This window comes from Danio rerio, chromosome 11 (assembly GCF_052040795.2).
Source record: "Danio rerio strain M-AB ecotype USA chromosome 11, GRCz13ab, whole genome shotgun sequence".
NCBI classification, from domain to species: Eukaryota; Metazoa; Chordata; class Actinopteri; order Cypriniformes; family Danionidae; genus Danio; species Danio rerio.
Genome location: NC_141031.1, coordinates 39,769,365 through 39,791,800, shown reverse-complemented (window position 1 = coordinate 39,791,800; position 22,436 = coordinate 39,769,365). Strand labels below are relative to the sequence as shown.

General features: G+C 35.5%; 1 protein-coding gene across 50 annotated transcripts in view; it reads left to right on the top strand.

The window, feature by feature from the left end:
• cacna1da (calcium voltage-gated channel subunit alpha1 Da) overlaps positions 1-22,436 on the top strand; it is a 184,200-nt gene that overhangs the window by 85,481 nt on the left and 76,283 nt on the right. For 42 of the 50 annotated variants that reach the window (XM_087272077.1, XM_087272082.1, XM_087272079.1 and 39 more), the window contains 3 exon segments: positions 4,176-4,342; positions 15,156-15,230; positions 21,335-21,422. In XM_087272077.1, coding sequence (XP_087128203.1) covers positions 4,176-4,342; positions 15,156-15,230; positions 21,335-21,422 — 330 coding nt within the window. 50 annotated transcript variants of the gene reach the window in all.

Here is a 22,436-nt window from a genome sequence, read left to right as displayed (position 1 = left end):
AACACATGTTTTTGGTCTTGTGGAGTCAACCTTCTTTCTGTGATGCGACAGCACTACCTACTGCGCCACTGCGTCAACCAAAATAATTATAATAATTTAAAAAAAGAATAAATAAGGCAACAATAAGATGATAAAGGGGAGAAAGAAAGGAGTGTCATGATCATAAACAATATAGCTCATCATTGAAGAATGAAAGGCAGGAGACAAAATTTAAATGGAATTTGAAGTTTCGTCATGATTAAAAGCTTTTTTTTTTTTTTAAATCAAAATTCATGCAAATAAAAAAAAATCATGCTTTTTGATAATAAGCTCATATTACAATAGGGTAAAACATCTGCATTTTACCATTTTTCAATACATTTAGCTAATTTCCGAGTCTGTCGAGAGCACTTTTAGCTTAGCTTAGCTTAGCTTAGCATAGATTAATGAATCAGATTAGACCATTAGCATCTTCCCCAAAATGAACAATTTTTATTGAAAACATTTAAAGCTTGACTCTTTTGTAGTTACTTCATGTACTAAGACCAACGTAAAATAAAACGTTACTATTTCTCAAAAGACACCATATGATCTTGTGGGACTGACATGAAAACAGGAAGAGATGAGAAAAATGCAGGAAGGGCAGATGGAGGTGAGGAAGGAGAACTGATCCAGACACATGACTCACTTCAATACTGTTATTTAGATTTTTACATCAGTAAGACAACTAGATATCACTGATATTCTTCCTCCGCTCCTTCATTTTCTTCAGAGGGGGGCACTGACTCTCTGACCCCCTTCCAAAGGGTGAAATTAATCTCTTTTTCCTGTGCCCGTAAGTCCTACAGGATTTCTTCGAGCTGCAGGGTTATTCAATTCCTCCAAGAGAGATGCACACGTCGTGCCTATGGTGCAACATTTACATTCAGCAGATTGCGCTTTCTCCTGAAATTACATTTGGTTTCCATTTTTGTGCTTCTGCCATTTTATTAAGGACACCACACACATCGTGTGACCTTTCAAGCGCGTTAGTGTGTGAGATTTCTCCTAGTCCTTTGTGGGCAAGCATGCACTCTGCTGGCAGGACGTTGAAGCATTTACACAATGTTCAGCTACATGTATATGTGTAAATAATGAGCATATACAGTTAATGTCAGAATTATTAGCCCCTGAATATTTTATCCCCCAATTTCTGTTTAATGTAAAGAAGATTTTTCAACACATTTCTAAATATAATAGTTTTAATAACACATTTCTAATAACTGATATATTTTTATCTTTGCCATGATGACAGTAAATAATATTGCTCTCGATAATTTTCAAGATACTAGTGTTCAGCTTAAAGTGACATTTAAAGGCTTAGCTATGTTAATTAGGTATAGGCAAATTTGAGTAATTAGACAAATCATTTTATAACGATGGTTTGTACTGTAGACAATCAAAAAAATATTGCTTAATTCAATTAAAAACTGCTTTTATTCTAGCCGAAATAAAACTAATAAGACTTATTCCGGAAGAAAAAATATTACAGGAAATACTGTGAAAATTTCCTTGCTCTGTTAAACATGATTTGGGAAATATTTGAATAAGAAACAAAGAATTTTGACTTTAACTGTACATTAATGGTATTTTTGCTACTCATGAATTACTTTTGTAATTGCTTATATTATTTGTTGTTTGTTACAAATATGGTTGATAAATATATTTATTGTAGATTGTTTTAATAGTTCACACTTAGATATTGCTTGATAGCAAGATTGATGGCAGGTTTGGCCTGCTTTCCTGGGAGAGAACCCTTAGCTGGGAGATAATTGTGCCCAGGGCTCCCACCTGGTCAATGAGCATGTAAGGGGGTCCAAGATCACATAGTTCTTTGGAGCTCCCCCTGGTAAAGTAGGAAAAGGAGGAGATGGGGTGGATGGTGGGATTCTTTATAAATGAAGATAAGGTTATATTGCTAGATGGGCTATTTATAGTGAGTTTGGAATGATCCGATTGACTTACTAATGAATACTGATGATCAGTCATATCACGTGCGCCTCTCGTAATTAGTTTGTGAAACTTCACTTAGATAAAAGGTGTGGTTGCTTTTGCAAGTTATTGTGTTATCAAAAAAGTTGGCCTAGTAGACATTAAATTAGCATTTTAATATAATTCACAAAGGTTAAATAAACAAAAAACAAACAAACAAAAAAAAACAATAACAATCTGAGTCGGTAACCTCCTACAATGTAAAACAACAGTTTTACAAAAGTGAGTAAATCTATTGTAATTTGGAACTGTTAAGTTAACTTAACCTAATTTTTATAACTATTAGTGCTGGGCAAAAATTAATCTCAATTATTCATTCATTTATTTTCTTTTCAGCTTAGTCCCTTTAATAATCTGGGGTCGCCACAGCGGAATGAACCACCAATTAATCGTGATTAATTGCAAATAAGAAGTTTGTTTTTTTGTAAGTATATTATGTACATTTGTTATGTATATTTAACACACAGGTTTCCTAGTCATGGCTTGCAGCTGGAAGGGCATCCGCTGTGTAAAACAGATGCTGGATAAGTTGGTGGTTCATTTCGCTGTGGCAAACCCAGAATAATACAGGGACTAAGCCGAAAAGAATGTAACACACAGGGCGCCATGGTGGCTCAGTGGTTAAAATTGTCACATCCCAACAAGAAGGTCATGTTGCTGGTTAAGACTGGTTTGAGGGTCGGATGGGTCAGTTGACATTTCTGTGTGGAGTTTGCATGTTCTCACCGTGTTGGTGTGGGTTTTCTCCGGGTGCTCCCGTTTCCCCCACACTCCAAAGACATGTACTGTAGGTGAATTGAATAAACTAAATTGGCCGTAGTGTATGAGTGTGAATGTGAGAGTGTATGGGTGTTTCCCAGTACTGGGTTGCGGCGGAAAGGGCATGCGCTGTTTAAAACATATGCTGGACAAGTTGGCGATTCATTTCGCTGTGGAGACCCCTGATGAATAAAGGGACTAAGCCAAAGAAAAATGAATGAATGAATAATGAAAAACACACATACATATAAACAAAGCTACTTTCTTTTGCATAGAGTTTTAAATGTATAGATAATTTGTATCATGTACCTGTGCATATATCTTTTTTATATCTAAGTATAAAGGAACTTTTTCTTAAATATATGCATGCATGTGTGTTTTTCTGTACACATAATAAATATCAGAATCAGTTTTAATGCCAAGTGTGCTTCACACACACAAGGAATTTGTTTTGGTTACAGAAGCTTCCAGTGTACATAAAGTGACAAGTGACAACAAACATGTGACAATAAATATGAAAAAAATATATTAACCATTAATCAGAGATCCAGTTAGTAAAAAGATCTGAATGTTGAATTGTACGTACAGATTTGTTATAAATAAACACAGTTCACACACACATATTATGTCGAAACAAACTTTTATTTTCAATGCCTTTAATTACAGTGAATCTTTCATCAGCACTAATAATTATAGTGCGTCTTAACATAACAAATGTCCATCCAGCAGTGGAAATGAACATGTGCGCAAACTTTATAACAACATTGTGTGTGACTCATCATTTCAGAAAGGCTTGAATTGACTCAGTTGGGAAGGTTCTTACTGTAGTAAGGGAGATCTGCTTCATTCTTGTCTGTCACTGTGCTGCTTATCTACAAGAAGGCTACAGAGATCTCTGGCTCTGCCATATATGTAGGAACAGTGGGTGGGGAAAACCAGCTCATTTGCATTAAAGGCACAGGCAACAAAAACAGCTACAATGTCTAAGCAGCTCAAATTTCACAGATTTGAAAGGGTATAATAAATATTCTGATTTATTTTTTGGGTATTTAGAGCTGAAACGTTACAGACACATTCTGCAGACACAAAAGACTTATCTTAAATCTGGAAACGGGTACAATAGGTGTAACAACAATAGCAAAGACAAACCCTGCACACTTTTATTATTTAAATTTTTTACAGTAGTCAATATTTGAAGCAGATCAGAACCTTTCATCAAAGGTGTCCTAAAACTATCAGACATGCATTCTTGTCTTTGTTTTTGAAGTTTTGAACTTATTTGATCCACTTTAAATGTTGACCACTGTATATAATACAGTGTGATGAACTTACATTTTCAAAAGTCACTGTATATTTATGTCAGTATTAGTTTGCTAAAGGTAAACCCCTATTTTTCTGAACCCCAGAGAGTTCTCTAAAGAGCGAGAGAAGGCGAAGGCTCGTGGAGATTTCCAGAAGCTTCGAGAGAAACAGCAGCTGGAGGAAGATCTGAAAGGTTATCTGGACTGGATCACGCAGGCTGAGGACATCGACCCTGAGAACGAGGAGGAAGAGGAGGAGAGCAAACGCAACCGTGAGTACTGGAATATCCTCATCGCTGTCAGCTTTCGCTCAATTAATAGAGATCACACTTTACACTTTCATCTGATCTCACTTCATGCTGGAACATAACTGCATATTAAAACTTTTGTAATTTATGTTATAGTGGATGATATACAGTGGGGGAAATAAGTATTGTCTCAGAAAACATTTCTAAAGGTGCCATTGGCTTGACATTTTGCCCTAATTAGTTTACAAATTTTGGTATGTGTTATAAAATGAAATGGAAAAAGTATTGAACACATGAAGAAAGGGAGGTGTTGAAAGGCAGTGAAAGCCCAGACAGCAGCTGAAATCTTTCAGTAGTTCTTCAGCAACCCTCTGCCCTTCCTCATTGTAAATAACATCAGCGGCTTCAGTCCAACATCTACATAAGCAGAATGATGAGGATGAAACCCCACTGGACATTTCAACAAGACAGTGATCCAAAACACAGTCAACGAAACTCTCAAATGCTAAAAAATCAAGCTGTAGAATGGCCCAGCCAATCACCTGACCTGAATTCAATAGAAAATACTAAATAAAGATCAAATTTGATAGATGAGATCTACAGAACCATCAAGATTTTTACGCTCTGTTGAAGTCTGTGGGAAAAACTCTCACCTGAGCAATGCATTTGACTTCATTCTCCAAATGAGAGGCGTCTTTAAGCTGCCGTCACCAAAAAAATCCCTCTATATAAAGTATTAAATACATTTCAGTAGTTCAGTACTTTCTTCTTGTGTCATTTCATTATTACACATAAATACAATTTTTTTTGGTTTTGTTTTATACTTATATTTGTATTGTTTGAGTTTTTACCAAAATCTGGTTCAATTACATGTCAACAGCTCCTTTAGAAATAGTATTCATAAGAAAAAAACATGATGTGACAATACTTATGTTTTCTGCTGTAAGTGATGTGAAACTGGCATGTTCATCACAACTAACCTACAGTGAATTGTTTGTCATTGAAATGTATACTATTAACCTCAAAAGCAATAATCATTCTGTCTGCATTTAGGGGTAAAGGAAAAAATAGTTTCTACTCATAAAAAAAATATATTTTAGTTCAGAAATTCTAAAAAAAAATTAGCAGAGTAACAAATTAGATGTTTGATGAATTTGAATATGATTTAAGGGACAATATCAACGTTCACTTTTCCAGAAACATTGGATACACCTAAAATATGGGCTGCACAATATATTGTTTCGGCATCGATACCGCAATGTGATCCTTCGCAATAGTCGCATCACAGCATATGCAATGTTGAGTGTGTATTCAAATTTATCATTTGCATATGTTTTTGATGCCTGTGATTAAATGACTGAATAATTATGCATTCAGGCATAAGAAATTGTACAGTTTGTGGATCTTTTTCTTGATTGTATGTATAGATTGTTATGCATGAAAATACTCACAACACATGCAAATACAGAAATGCACGGCAAATAGCACAGACCACAATCAAAATGTGTCTGCGGACCCCCCAAAAAAGTTTATAGATTGTTTATTAGATTTTATGGAGATGCAAATACACTGTAAAACCCAACAGCCCTCTTTATCAAATGAAATGAGTGTAGTTAACTCAAGATTTACTGACAGTTAATTCTACTCATTTGAGAGAGTTTTGAACTGAGTGTTGAATTTAATGGGTTACTTAAATACCTCATTACTTCAACTTAAATTGATTAAATTCACAGTACTCATATAGATTTTTTTTTACTCAAATGGTTTGTAACAATCAGTTTTCTCAAGAAAAACAATTTGAGTTGCCTTAACTTTTTGGGTTTTACAGTACTCTGTTGGCTTGAGTTCTTATCATTGATTGGGTTTTACTGTGCTCAAATTGCTTTAGGTTTACAGTACTCATTAGGGTAAGTTTTTGAATTTAAATGGTTTGTTGTAATCGTTTTCCTCAAATGGTTTGAGTTACCTTAACCTTTTGGGTTTTACAGTGTAGTAAACATCATTTCATCAGTCATTTACTAAACACGTGCATGAAGATCCTCACAACACATGCACATACAGAAATGCACTGCAAATAACACAGACAACAACACAAATGTCAGAAGACCCCAAAAATTGTATAGATTGTGTTGGAAAATGTAATCAATTCCATGCTTGTTCCATAAAAACGATCAGGAGAGGTTTTTCTTCAAGGTCAAAAATCTAAACAATTTATTGGATACAAATGAATAATTCGATTCAGAATTCTCTTATTCTCAATGCAACGCACAAGTTACATTCAGTGGTGTACAACAGTTTTCATTTCCTGACTTCAACTTATATAGCCAGCTGATATTAACAGGTGTAGTTTAGTGAAATCCATCACTTGTCAATCATTCTCCAGTCCTCCATTTGGCCGCACCCATACATACTTCCTCTTTTTCTACGAATTCTCCGCGCAGCATTAAAAGCCTAAACCTTTCTCAACTACACATATTCTATGTTCAGTTTTAACACCTCTTTAGCTGCAATGCTCAAGTTAATTTTAGACAATCAGGCCTTTGTGTCTCTATCAGCTCCATCTACTTATGCAAAAATGCTTCATTAGTATGCAAAACATATCACACTGAAAAAGAAGTTTGTTAATATATATCACCTTAAGCAATACAAAAACTTGTTTAGAAAAGAAAAAAGAGACAAAAATAATAAAAAAAATATTCATTCCTTTTTCCACAATAATTGTATATAAAGTTTTATGGAGGTGCACTCCCATTGCACAATCATCCCAATAAATCTAACATTAAAAATTCTTTCCAAATAGAGATATTAAGTGATCTGGTAAAATTTTATTTGTATCGCAAAACATATCGCAAAATAAAAAATACTGCAATGTTCAATTTTTACAATATTGTGCAGCCCTAATCTTAAAATGAATAATTTTTTACTTTATTATTATTAGACAAGTTTTACTCTTATGTTTAATCACTCATTGTGTTGTGTCTTAAAGGTGAAGGAAATTTATACTGATAATTTACTGTCATAATATCCCGTTGTTGTTTTTTTTTTAGTTAAAAAAAGTCAAGGATCCAATTGGCATAATTAGTCAAATTATTATTTTATATTACGTTAAATTGATGAAATTGGTTCAGTGTACTTCCCAATTGCAGTGTTTAGACTGGTCATAGCTAAGGTTGATATTCCAGTACAATCAAAGCTTTGGCATTTTTTGCAGCAGCAGCACCAGAGCTGTCTTTAATTGGCCTGTCATGCTCATCAAACTGAAGCGTGACACGGAACAGACGTCAGCAAACCCAAAACAGCTGCCTCTGGTGTATTTTTGATGAAATAGTTGAAGAGCAGTCAACATGCGCTGACGCCACGAGGGCTGTCTCTGTCGCTGAGACGCAGATTTGTCAATCAAAGTCAAACATATCCAGGTCAGGTGGTTCAGTACAGTTCTGGAGCTGGATGCTGTTTCCGTGTATTGCTTTGAAGTGACATAAAAGTGCCTCTATTGTGCTGTATTTCAGAGTTTTATCCTGTTTTGTAAAATAGGTTTACTTTAATTTAACCCTTGTGTGCTATCGAGGGTGTTTCCATTCACTCTGTTGTGAATTTGAGTCTTCATTTGGCCACAAATTTCTGTGTTTTAGCAAATGGAACAATTTTTGGCTAACAAATCCTATTTTGAGACATATTTTGGGACAATGCTTTGGAAATTTTCAAAAACTTAATACACTCTGGGCAAATTTACCGCCTTTTCGTTATGTTGGTGGCTGTTTTTGCCCCAATGACTTCTATTATAACGACATTTTTTGATTGCAAACACCATATTATTATGTATTCTTATGCTGGGAAGAGGTACAATTAGTCATTTTTTCTGCTGATCATCAGTTGAAAACGTAGTTTCTCGCTTTTATATGCAGTAATATAGAGTATTATTTGTGTGTGCGTGTGAGAGAGAGAAACCTTCGCATATCAACTTACCTTGATATGTCTGAGAAAATATTTATTTATGCACACATAAAATAATTTGTTTTTATACAGATGTGACCAATGAGAATGCATGTTTCTTCATGCGTAGTGCTGCAATTTGTCACGCATTTTGCTGCAGCAGCAAGGGCCACCTTTTCATAAGAATCTTTTTTTAAATTGTGCTTTACGCAAAATCGACCAGGTACAAGGAACAACCACTTTTCCATTGTCGGGTCAGTGCAAGCCACCCCTCCTAAATCATACAACCTGCCCCAGGGTTGGATTTCCAAAAACCATCGTTAGCCATCTAAGGTCACAAGCTCCGTCGTTATAATATATAAATATAAGGGAAATAAAAACATAGCTACTGGTCAGTTTAAGATATTGCATAAAACACCTTATAGGTTAGAGGTCTCATTTGCTGAAATTCGCCCTTATATTTCCCTTTTAAATTTAAAGGTGTTGCATAAAATAATATTGTAGTTTTAATTTAATAAGGGAAACTTCTTTGCGGTGTCCACCTTAATAATCTTTACACCAAATAAAGACTCGGCAGCCAGTAACTTTCATTTGTCGAGAGTTTTACATTTAAAAGGTGTGCATTTAGATTCATGTATTGGATGTGTGTGAGAGACCTGGCGAAAGAGCGCTCGCTTCACAGCTCTGTCGATGCCGCAAGTGGCTGGGTTTCTTTCTTTCATTTGGAGATAATAAATACATATTTGTATTCAAATATGAATACAACAGAAAGACATAAACTTTATAAATTATTGGGTCCACTTTTGTAGGCTCAACAAATAGAACTCTGTGGCTTTTCAATCAAGAAATGTCATTATAACGGAAGTCAATGGGGCCAAAATGGCCACCAACACAACAAAAGGGTAGTCAGTGTGAACAGCACACAAGGGTTGAGCCAATTAAAGGTCATCATTTACTTATTATTATTTATCGCAGCATCTGCTTTTGTCTCAGTCTGTCTGAAATGTTTTGTTTAAGGATCCAGTCAACTCCTCCTGTCCTCAGATTGGTCAGACGATCTGTTGTGGTTGGTTTACTGCGGGCAGAGTGTATCTTAAGCCAAACACTCATTACCAAATTGGATTTTTAGCTTCTTTCAGAATTAGTGCTTTCTTGTGGGAGACATTTATTGTGCACTTTAATCTTTGGACTTTTAATTTTCAGTAACCCTGCCAAACCGCTTCCGGTGAGCTAACATGCAGTTTCAAAATCACAGCTTTTAAGGTCCATTTTCATTTAAAAACAATGATATACACTGCCTGACTGATATATACAATATAACGCAGGTCTCAGGCGGTACAAGAAGCACCGCAATAAATTAAATTTTCCCCAAGATTGTAATAGTTTTTGATTTTTCATTAGTTTTAGTTAATATTTCGTTTTGACTTTTTTTTTTCAAATTCGTTTTTTTCATTTCAAATTAGTTTTAATTAGTTTTTAGAGGTAGATTTACTAATTTTTATAACTTTCAAATTTTTTTTTAATTACAGTATTTAGTTTTAGTTTAGTTTTTATTAGTTTCAGTATTGGTTTTAGTTTTTTTTCTAAATAAGGATATTAGTTAGGTGCAAGATTCAAAATCAACACAAAGTAAATATTGTATAATAAAAACTCTAAGTAAAAATCTATTGTATTGTATTCATGTAATATGTATTCAGAGGACACATGTACACTATCATCTACCACTACCATCTACCCATCCTCAAATTCAAATACAACAGCCCACAAGATAGCAGCCTTAAGTACAATATGTGTGCAAAGCTGCTTCTGAGGTTAGATACACAGTAGTGATAGGAAGTTCAGATCTTTAACACAAATGTTAGGACTCAGTGTAACCTTACTGTTCTTATAACTGAATAAGAATATTCTATTATTTAGAGTCAGAGGACAGCATTAGGCTGGTTAAAAAGTAAGTAGTTTGTGGATAAGTGCTTACTGGAGACTCAAATCGTTTCAAATGATTCAGTTTGATTTGGTGAACTAGTTCAACCGGTTCATTTAGAAGATCCGGTTAAAAAGTTTACAGAAATAAAACTCATTATTGGGCACAATGATGTTGAAGTAATAGTTTAAGATGTATTTAATGCTATCACTTTGCTGCTGTCATGTCCACTCGCGGGTGCAACAGCGAGGATGACTGGAGAAGAACCGGCTCTATCTGGCCAATGGCAGCAGGACTACAGACTCTGATGTGCGAGAGGGTCAAACACCTGCAGTGCGAATTATATTTACTTCTAAAAGGATTACAGTAAGATAATGTATTAAATACATTTACAAAGGCGAAAAACGAAGGAGTTTTTTGCTATAATTTTTGTTAGTTTCAGTTAGTTTTGTATGTACACAATACATTTTCAGTTAGTTCTAGTTTTTTTTTAAACTTTCGTTTTTATTTTTATTTCAGTTAACAAAAATAATAATTTTTTTTCGTACGTTTTCATTAACTGTAATAACCCATGCCATGTCTTTTAAAATATGAAAATTTAGTTAACTATAGTGTTTTCAATAGAGTTTCTGCGCTCGCCTGCTGTTGACGGCAATTGCATTTAAATGGCTTATCATCTCATTTAAAGCTTGAACAACTAACTTAATGCTTGAGTCTGTTAAACTGATTATATTTGAATTACAACATCGATGCTGTAAAAGAAACTGTATAAAACTGAAAATAGTAACATTTAACCTTTTGTTAAAAGTTTATCTATGAATGTAAAAACACTTGCTTTTGTGCATGTACTCTATTGTTTTATTGCACACTACATAAAATGTAATATCTGAAAAAAGCACAGTTGGAGCACTTTAGTAGTCACTTTGACTGGTATCAGCTGAATGAGTAGAGTTTGCTCAGAAGTGGAGAAACTGAGCAAAATAAGGCCTAATCCTAATCCCTTTTATATAAGCAGTACACATGATTCTGAGCGGTTAGAGCCGCTGTTACAATACGGCGGATTTCAACTTCCTCTGTCACTGGAGCTCTTTGACTGACCTCGGTTCAGTGAGAGGACGGTCAGGCTAGATTAGCAGGCTGGGTTCTGAAAGGTTTTGCTTTTTTTTTTCTTTTTTTTTTCTTTGATTGATACGGAGCCACAAAAGTCAGTTGTCTGGAAGGCTTAGCATTAATGCTGAACTTCTCCTGGAAATGGAAAGTCAAGTTGAATTTTGTTTCCACGGAATGCTGTATCTTTTAGCAGTGAAGATATTTCCATTTGCAGGTTCATTTTAGAGTTTAGATTCTTACAATACTAAAGTATGAATTTTTAACATTAATATTTATATCAATTGCAATATTTTTTTCTTTTTTTTATAATTAGTTTATTATAAATAGATGGTTTCATAGTAAAACTTGTTTTAAGTGCGGTTTATTTATAAACTAATTTCAAGAGGATCACTTGCTTATGATTGACCACGACTGGTCCTTACTAGCTAACAAATAGTTTACCAATCAGATGATTCCTAAGTCACCATAAATAACCAGAGTTTCTTACCTCAAGTTATCTTCGTCTGGCAGAATCCTGTCTTCCACCCCTACTCCTCCTCCCTTTTCATAGATAGGGCGGCACAGTGGTTAGCACAGCAAGAATGTCACTGGTTTAAGCCCTTACCAGAGCAGTCGACATTTCTGTGCGGAGTTTAGATATTCTGCATGTGCTGTCATGGGTTTTCCCTAGGTTTCCCGGTTTCCTCCCATTGATCAAAGACATGCGACATAAGTAAAATGACCAAACCAAATTGCCATCATAGATGAGCTCTTAGTTAGCAGCATATCTCTCCATAACATTTTCTATTTTGCCATTAGCCATAAATAAGCTGGGGAGTTCTCGAGACCTACCTGAGCTCAAACTCCCCTTTTGCCCTTCATAGGGAGGGAGCTCCGGGCTCGAGGAATTTATGAGCTCAGGGCTCTCTCTCCTGGGACAACTTGCCAAACACACTTTATTATCATTCATCAGCTAAGTGTGGACTCTTGAAATGGGATAAAGAATGTGTGTACATACAGTATTGTAAAAACTTAAAATTTCTGTAAGAATAAAAGTGGAAAAATCCAAGAGATGCTGAACGTTTTTCATTAATTTATTTTAAGTTCTAGTTAAAGGTGTTATAGGTGATTTGCCACAATGCTGTCTGGTTAGCATAATAGCTTCGAAACAAAGTCCCTCTCCTGCCGTGCAAAGCCACACATCCTGAAATCAGGAACGTACACCTTAAAGATGACACCAGACAACCCTCTCTTACAAACTATGTCCTGTAGAGCCTCAGCTTAGTGGTTGGCCGGCGGGTGCAGGAATTACACTTATTACTAAGCCATACTTGCATGCTTGTTCAGAGCGAATATTCAGTGTAACATGGTAAACAATATAGGGAGCGTGTCACAGGTTTTCATTGTTGAAAAATGGACCAATTTGAATATAAACCAACTTCAGCTCAGTAAAGCAGGCTAGGTGGAATGTCGCTATTTACGTATGTTTTGTTGTTACAACAATAGAAATACAAATCTATGTTATCGATGCTGTAAAAGGTCCCTTTTAAGCTGAAAATAGTCAATCATCAATTTATCAGCAGAAGATTTTAGTGGCTGAACAACTCTTTTGTGCATATAGGCCATTCATAAAACAACACAATCCACATCAGCTTTGCGTGACTTAAATACTTTTAAAACTAACATTCAGTCATCCTTCCTCCAGCATGCAAAAGTTACTCTTATATTGATTAAAGGTTTTAAAAGGTTTTGATTCAGCATTTGTTTTTACCGCTCTCTGTCTCGTGTGCACTTAAATTTGTGCATGCGCAAACAGCAGATCTGCGTGAACAGCTGTGCACATCTACAAGTCTACATTTGTTGACAGACAGTTTAGGCTACTTATCAAAATTATGGGAATTGTCGGCCTAACAGATTTTAATTTTGATAAATTTTTTTTAGTTTTATGCCTCATCCAGAATTTAAAAATACATATAAATTAGGGCTGTCAAAATTATTGCGTTAACTCAAGTGATTAATTTTAAATATTTAACGCGTAGAAAAAAATTACGCACATAACTCAGTTGCAGTTTTTTTTTTTTATAATTTCCTGTTGTGGCCGACGTGTGTTCAGGGATGGCGAGTGCATATAGGTGACCTAGGCGGCTGCCTTGGGCAGCAGAATAGTGAGCGAACCCCCCCGGTCTTCACTTTCATCCGACACAGCCACCCTCTTCCTCACAGTACTTACTTTCATTCGCAAACCGGTTGCTTTCGGGTTGAGGGCAGCATGATTGCCGTTTGCCTAGAGCGCCAGTTAAGCTTGCTCCGAACCTGCATGTGGTTAACGTGCAAAAAATTTTAGATAAGACCAAGGACGTGCTTTTCGAAGGAAAGTTTCAGTATGAAACCATTTATATGGCATCACCAGGTTATCCTGTGTTTCCTCCAGAGTTTCATGCAATTTCGGGTGTTTAATTTTTAATTTTTAGACTTTAACTGCTGTTCAGCAGTTCACTCTCATTCAGCAGATTTTCATTCAGGATGTTTTAATGGAATTTGTTACCTCATGGCGAACGAAAAACCTCTGCATTTCGAGACTCGCATGATCCTTTAAGGTAATCAAAAATCGCTGCTTACATGGTCGACTCTTAACCAGTAGTATCATAATCACAATAAAGCGTTTCGTGAATTATCATAATTACAAAAAAGTGTGATTTAATTACGTTAATTTTTTTAATCATTTGACAGCCCTAATATAAATACATTTAGATCGTTTACTTTAATCATTACTATTGGAATGTCAAGAGACTTTCAACCAGCACAACAGCAAAGTGTTTCTGAAGACAATCACCTACTGCACCTTTAAGTTTAATATAAATAGATATATGGTGTCATAATAATGGGATAAATATGTACACGTATACAGTATTACAAGTAGAAACCTAAAAATTTTTTAATAAAAAATATGGGAAAAAACATAAAAGAGGCTGAACTTATTATTTACGTGCTACAGTGGTTAAATAAATTTGCATCCATTGTTAGGGAAAAAACACAAATTTATGTAATTGTTAATGAGATGTTTATTATTCTTAGTTATTAGACTTTTATTCTACAAAAAACAAAAGTTACAGATTTGTTTTGTCCTTATTTGCATTTAGTTAATAAGCATGATCAAAAAAAAAAATGCTGTTACTATCTACTACTACTTACATCACATCACATTGGAAAGAATATTTTAGGTACTGTCATTTTATATTGGCATGCCTTGTATGCATTTTATTGCTGATGACTTTAGATGAATTGAATGTGCAGTCCCATCTCAATATTGACTCATTCACCAGATTTGCATTATTATTATTATTATTATTATTATTATTATTATTATTATTATTATTATTATTATTATTATTCAGTGTTGTGATTAGTGAAGATCATACCCTCAGTCTAGATTGCCTAAGTTTATTTAAATTTGTTAAAAAAAATAGACAATGACTATAATGTGATGATGTAATGTTTTTTGAATGAAATCAATATATTTAGTGGCCACTGAGAGGTCAGACTGATATCATGCACATGCCAACAGACCACCTTCACCTTTCGAATCAACTTTTGCACCCTTTATATGTTCCTACCGATTGTTTTCATTAAATTCATCACACTGTGATCCTATTAACCTGCTCATTGTAAACTAACTATCCATCATCCTTTGCTCCCGCTGATCAGTTGCCTCAATGTTGATGTTGTTGTTGTTTTTTTTTTATTGTGGTTAATTGTTGTGTTGGTGCTGTTCTTGTTCCTGTGCGTTTAACCTGTGTGGATGTGGCTACTCGTTCTCACCCGTGACCATGCTGCGGTGCTGTGCTGTGCTGATGTGTAAATCATGCATGGGCTTTGGGTGCATGGAAAATGAAGGGGTTACACTTGCCAGCCTCATGGAGAAGAAGAAGAAGGGGTTTGGCTGGTTCAGCCAGTCCTCTGACACTCATGGTAAATCTCCCTCCCACCCTTCTGTCCCTTTTCACTTTAAAGTCTGATTATTGGATGATATTCATGAAGATGAACTGTTACAAGCATTACACTGTGCTCTAACCAGATATGATGCAATAAAAGCAACCTTTTAATATGTTTGTTTTAGTAAACCGTGATAGCAATTCAAAATGAGCTACAAGGAATACTCTTATAGAAGTTTAAAATTTTTTTTGCAATATTGTGTCTTGAATTAATTCTGAAACCAAAGCCCTATATGCATTTCTGGAGATCACAAATTATGTAGCCAGAAGTACGTATGGCTGCATTTCGTCTTTAAAACGAACGCTACAGGACGGAATGGACATGACCAGCTGACCGATTACCTCTATATGGATGGCTTTCCTGCTGTTACCAGTTTGTCCAGTTAACTCACCACATACGTTGGTGGACTTGAGACGTAGAGAGGAGTTGACCACGATGACGAGGTTCGAGTTTGGCAGAGAACAGTTCTAGAAAATGGGTAGGACAAAAACAAAACAAACAAGTAAATAACAGCGTGAGAATATAGTAAAATCTGAAAACGTGGTAAAAATCAGCCGAAGGCTTTTCTTTTTCTGGATTGCTTTTTAAAACTTTCAGTTGGGTTTAGGGAAGTGGGTGGGCTGGTCAATCTGTGCTTTTGAAAACACTATTTGTTGGGTTTAGACAGTGCTAAATTTGTGAATTACGAGGTCCCGGGGTAACGGATCTGGTATGTTACCCGAGGATAAAGAGGTGTCGCATACGAAAGTGGAGAGCAGAGGGTGTTGCAGACGAAAGGTGAAATTGAACAGTAGACAGGGGAGGAGAGCGGTTGTGGAGGGTAAAATCAGGTGCTGGATCAGATTTCAGAGGTTCCGGATCTGGCGTGATCCGGCACAAATTAAGCCCTGGGTTTAGGGAAGGAGGAAGGTGGGTCAGTCAATATATCATTCAGTCAGTCGGCAGCAGTTTCTAGTGGATTAACATGAGAAGAGCAGGCGCAAATGGCACTTGCGAGATATCAGAAAAAGCGCACACAGCGGCCTCTGGTGTATTCGTGAAAGCAAAAACCGGAAAAAACATAGCTTCTGGGACGTATTTGGCGATCTCCAGAAATGTACATAGGGGTACATTTTCAGAATCAGCCTGGGTTGCCTGAAGAACAGGAAACATATGAGGGCTGGAAAGTTTTTTTTTCTGATTTTGGCGATTATTTTAATGTTTTGTCATGTTTTTTTTTAGTTTTAAAAAGTATAGCACAAAATTTAAGAATGGTATTTTTTCAGAACAGTTGGAAAAGTATTGGTAAGTTATTTAGATACGTGCACTTAGAGGTTATTTAACCTATCTTCGATGTAACCGATGTAGTTTGATGATGTTTGTGTAGTTTGATATACAGATGTTTCCTCTGCAAAAAAAAGTTATGATGGCAAAATGTTATTTTATTAATTTATTAATATTATTAATGTATTTTTTTTTACTGTATTTTAAAAAAATATTTATTTCCCCCTAATATGTAAGGAGTTTATTTGTTGGAGAAGAGGTTATTTTGTAAAAAACATAAAAATTGTCCAATGTAAAAAATTATAGCACACATTTAGTTTAATAAAAAAAAAAAAAAAAAAAACGTGTGGATGTGTTTATGATAAGTTTTTACAATTTTTGCCTTAGTACAGTATTCTACGCATCTTCATTTGTAACCCAGTCATCTGTAACTAGTCATACCCTTTGACCAAAGGTTGCTACTTGAATCTGGTGTTTTTATGTAAACAGTTAATTTTGAATGACATCAAAATCTTGAATCCATCAAATTACTTTATTGATTTTGTGCTTAATTGTAAAAAGAAACATATGATACTTAAATCATAATTTTTTTGTTTTATAGCTGCGCCACATCTGGTGTAGACATTGTTTGCTGCTGGAATCGTATTGTCCATCATGTCTGTTTAGGACACAGTGTTATACATTTGCTCTTTATTAGGCATAATACAAGTGGAAAAAAATGTAAAAGCTAGCATATCATTTGTAAATGCACAAATATTAATAATGGGATGGTGAATTATTATTTTGTGATTAGTTCTATATTTAATTGATTGTATTTGGCATGCTACTGCTTACTGTATATACAGCAGGGAGAATAAGTATTGAACACGTCACCATTTTTCGCAGAAAAAATCTTTCTAAAGGTGCTGTTGACTTAAAAATTTCCCTGATGTTGGTAACAACCAAAGAAATCCATATATGCAAAGAAAACAAATCTGATTTGTTTACAAATTAAGCTATGCGTAATAAAATGAAATGGCGCAGGGAAAAAGTATTGAACACATGAAGAAAGGAGGTGTAGAAAGGCAGTGAAAGCCCAGACAACAGCTGAAATCTCTCAGTAGTTCTTCAGCAACCCTCTTACTTTCATTTACATTTACATTTAGTCATTTAGCAGACGCTTTTATCCAAAGCGACTTACAAATGAGGACAAGGAAGCAATTTACACAACCAAGAGCAACAATGAATAAGTGCTATAAGCAAGTTTCAGGTCTGTAAAGTCTAAGAAGGGAAGTATTAGTAGTATTAGTATTTTTTTTTTTTTGTACAGTTAGTGTGATATTCAGAGAGGCAATTACAGATTAGGAAGTGTAGTGGAGACTAAATAGTTGAGTTTTTAGTCGTTTCTTGAAAGTAGCGAGTGATTCTGCTGTTCTGATGCAGTTAGGGAGTTCATTCCACCAACTGGGCAGATTGAGCGTGAGCGTTCGCGAAAGTGATTTCTTCCCCCTTTGGGATGGAACCACGAGGCGACGTTCATTCACAGAACGCAAGTTTCTGGAGGGCACATAGATCTGCAGAAGCGAGAGCAGATAAGAAGGTGCAAGGCCAGAAGTCACTTTGTAGGCAAACATCAGGAACATCCTCCTTGTAAATGAATATCAGCTGCTTCAGTCCATTATCTACATAAGCAGAATAATGAAGATGAATCCAGGGTGGACATTTCAGCAAGAAAATGATTTAAAACACAGTCAAGGAAGCTCTTAAATGCTTTCTGAGAAGGAAAATCAAACTGTAGAATGGCCCAGCCAATCACCTGACCTGAATCCAATTGAAAATACAAAATAAAGCTCAGATTTGATAGTTGAGACCCACAAAACCATCAAGATTTTTACACGCTGTTGAAGTCTGTGAAAAACTCACACCTATGCAGTGCTTGTGACTTTACTCTCTATATAAGAGGTGTCTTTCAGCTGCCGTCACTAAAAAGCCTTTTATATAAAGGGCTAAATACATTTCAGTAGAACTTGTGTCATTTCATTGTTAATTCCATCTCAACAGCTCCTTTAGAAATATTATTCCCAGGAAAAAACATGACATGTTCAATACTTATTTTCTCTGCTGTACTACTACTTCCTAATGACTCAATATATGCACAAACTCCTCATTTTTGGCCAGTATGTTTTTTTTTTATCTGTGTGATGTTTCTGTGGAAGCTGTAGTGTGTGAATGCACTGCTAATTCCTTCTCGTGCTACTTGTGCTGTGCAGATGTGTGCGTTTGCCTTCTCTATGCTCTCTGTGCCCATCAGTTTCTCCTTAACATTAGTGTTATCAGACTCCTCGCTTGCCCGTTTCCTCCTTCCTGTACTAATTTGGTCCTCTCATTTCTCATTCTCTCCAAATCAGAGTGAGTCAGAGATCAGATCCGACAGGAGTGGGAGTGCAGCGTCTCTCCAACTTAAAAATCCCACTTTAAAACAGTGACAGCGAGTTTCGAACACAGAAATGAGGTTAAACCCAGATCACCAAGCTTGTGGTCAGCAGTTTATAGAGCAGTCACAAAAAATTCTGATCACACTCGCTTATTACCGTCTTTGGACGTGTCAGAATTTATGCATATATCCTGAGGGGAATGCGAGGGCTGAGCGGAACAGATATTTTGTACTTGTGCCCTCAAGTGGCCTGTTGTTGTTTCCATTAGTGAACTCCTGATCAAATGCTCTGCCTTCAGTTTAATTGCATTGTCACAGTATGGAAGTGTATATCTTCTGTGGGCAAAAAAGCAAAAACTTGCGAGTTCGTATTTCATAATTCTACAGAAAAATTGTGAGGTGATTCTTCTTTTTTTCTTTTAAAAAATGCAAGTTTGCTAGAAATGAGGTTTAAATTCTGGGGCGGCATGGTGGCTCAGTGGTTAGCACTGTCGCTTCACCACAGGAAGGTCGCTGATTCGAGTCCCGGCATTTCTGTGGGTGCTCCAGTTTTCTCCACAGTACAAACACATACACTGTAGGTGAATTGCATTAACTAAATTTCCCATAGTGTATGAGTGTGTGTGTGGGTGATTCCCAATACTGGGTTGCGGCTAGATGGGCATCTGCTGTGTAAAATATAGTTGTCGGTTTATTGCGTTGTGGCGACCCCTGATAAATAAGATACTAAGCTGAAGGAAAATGAAATTCTAAGGGAAAAGAATGTCAGAATTGTGAGTTACCAACTCTGAATTGCAAGAAATAAACAACTGTCAGATTTTGTTCTGCAGACTAGTAATTTGAGTTATAAAATATCAATACTGAGGGGAAAACCCTGAATTAGGAGATATAAACTTTGAATTTCAAATGGTACAGTACACTGTAAAAAATGCTGGGTTCCACATAATCAGTTTGCATTGGAATAACAAAAAGGAATTGAGTTACTTAATTGTTTTATGTTCAATTCACTTATGTTCAATGCAAAAACTAAAAAGTCGTCCCAAAAAACACCCAAGAACTGTCTTGTTTCTGCTCATTTTAAATAAGTAGTTTGAAAAAATCCAAAATGCATTTTTTTTGTGTGTGTAATTTCTGAGGGAAAACATATATTTTTATTATATTGGCACACTTTTTTTTCAAACATTCTCTTTATTATTATTTTTTACATCAGTACAAATCACAACTTTTACAGATGTATAGATCTTTTTTCCTTTTAAACAAGAAGTTGTTACATCATGTTAATATTAAATGTACGTACTAAAAAAATACAAACGAAAGTAGGAATGAGGGAAAAAGGGGGGGGGGATTTAAGGTGTTTCTACTAGGGTTTAATCACTGCTCTTTTGTTAAAATAAATGGATTCCGTATTACATAGAAATTCTAAGTTTTATTTTTGAGGGAAAGTCTGAGCTTCTTAAGTTGCAGGCAGGACATGACATTTTTTATCAGTGTGGAGCAGCAGGGAGGATCTTTTCGTTTTTAATTCTGTAAAATCAATCTGTACTTTAGTTTTTAGATAGTTCTGCATAATCATGACACCAAATTTAGCTCAAATAGGCCCAGGTTGTATTTGTTTTCCCACCACTTTTAATATTAATCCAATAATTAACCATTTTAAATAATGGCACACTTTTAAGTTACTTTTTAAACTGCTGAGAAATGAATTAGCCATATTTAACGTTTGTTTTAAATTTGTTTTTATAAACTAAACAGTGGAATAAGTCATTATTCTTAGTAGATTTTAATTTCCCATATTTGAATTTCCCATAATTGTTCTACAAAATGTACACACAAAAATTAGCTGAAACAACCCAATTCCAAGATTTTTTGGGACAACTTAATTATTTTTAATGTTTAATCTACTGAATTGTTAATAGTTAACTCAATCTATTTGTGTTGGGACAACATGATTGAAATGTGTGGAACCCTGCATTTCTACAGTGTCTATTGTATAAACAGTTTTCATTTTGATAACATGATTTAATAAAATGCTGAAATGAATTAGATCAATTAACTGTAAACGTTTTTCATCGCCTATTTATTTTACATTAATTGTAATGTGCACAGTTTCATCGAAATATGTTGTCAGTAGGTCCATTAAGGGCTCAGGATTGAACTGCATCATGCCAGAACTTAGAAAGCACTTTCTTTACATTCTTTCTTTATTCTTTCTTTAACAGTTGACATTATGTTTTCAGTTGAGCTTTTTGATTCAGTTACACTAAATCCACAGTTCTTTGTTGTTGTTAAATGACTTTTAGAAAGATGGATGATCAAGTCTTGTGCACAGATCTTTTCTGGCAGAGGAAAGTGTGAGGATTGTGTTTTATTGTGTGTATGATGAACCCTGTTTGTGACACAATAGCGAGTATGCCGGCAAGTGAGACTGAATCCATGAATACAGAGAACGAGAAAGGAGAAGATGAGAAGGCGACATGTTGCGGCCCGACATGGTGAGAATACACACAAATACACATCAATGTATGTTTCGTTAGAAATTATCTATTCTGAAGTACTCAACTACTGTCATAGATATATACACTAGATATCGCATAGGGACTCTGAGCATGCGTCAATAGCGCCACCACATTGGTACAGTGCTCCCAGGACAAATGTCATTCAACCGCACTAGTCAAGACAGTGTTATTACGTGAAGATGCGGGATTTTAGCGCTGTCTACGGGTGTAGTAACGAGCAAACAAAGAAAACAAAGCACAAAGGCAGAACATTTCATAGGTAATATTACGTTTTTTCTGTTTTTGTATATTCTGAACTTTTGTGCTAATCAGGTAACGTTATTGAGGATAACAGTCACCTACTGCATTCACCATAAGGCAAAGCAGCTCCAACTCGCACTAAACACTCGGCTTATGCTAGTTTTGTTGAATAAAATCAGCAAACAATGCAAAAGAAATATGACAACAAGATGCTGCGCTGCCAGAAACTTGTATTATTGTCGGCTAACGTTAGTGAAAGAGTCGTTCGGGGGATTCATTCACAAACGAATCGCTCCCTCTGTCAGTATGAGAAGTGAAAGCAGGAGAGGAGCTGTGTTTCTGGACACGGAATAGATTAAATTTAAAAGGGAGGGTGAATAGTACATTTCTGTACACACAAACACAAGCTTTTTGTTAGGAATGCCCGTGCGGTCACTGATCCATCGATGTAGAAAAGTTATGTAAAATTATAATTTTTTTTCGTAATTAGAAAAAAAAAATTACATACTAACATCCAGGAAAACTTCCGATCACAGATATATGTGTATATGTGTATATCTCTGGCTTTGGATGGCCACAGTCCTCGTACTGTACCTTGGTCCCGCATTAATTTCAAAGGAGCGCTACCCTGTAGCAAGATGGCGGCGCTATTGACGCATTCCGTTCAATAGACAACATTAGGCCAGGCGACATCTAGTGTATATATCTATGAACTACTGTATAAGAAGTCTCTGGTGTATTTTTTAACTT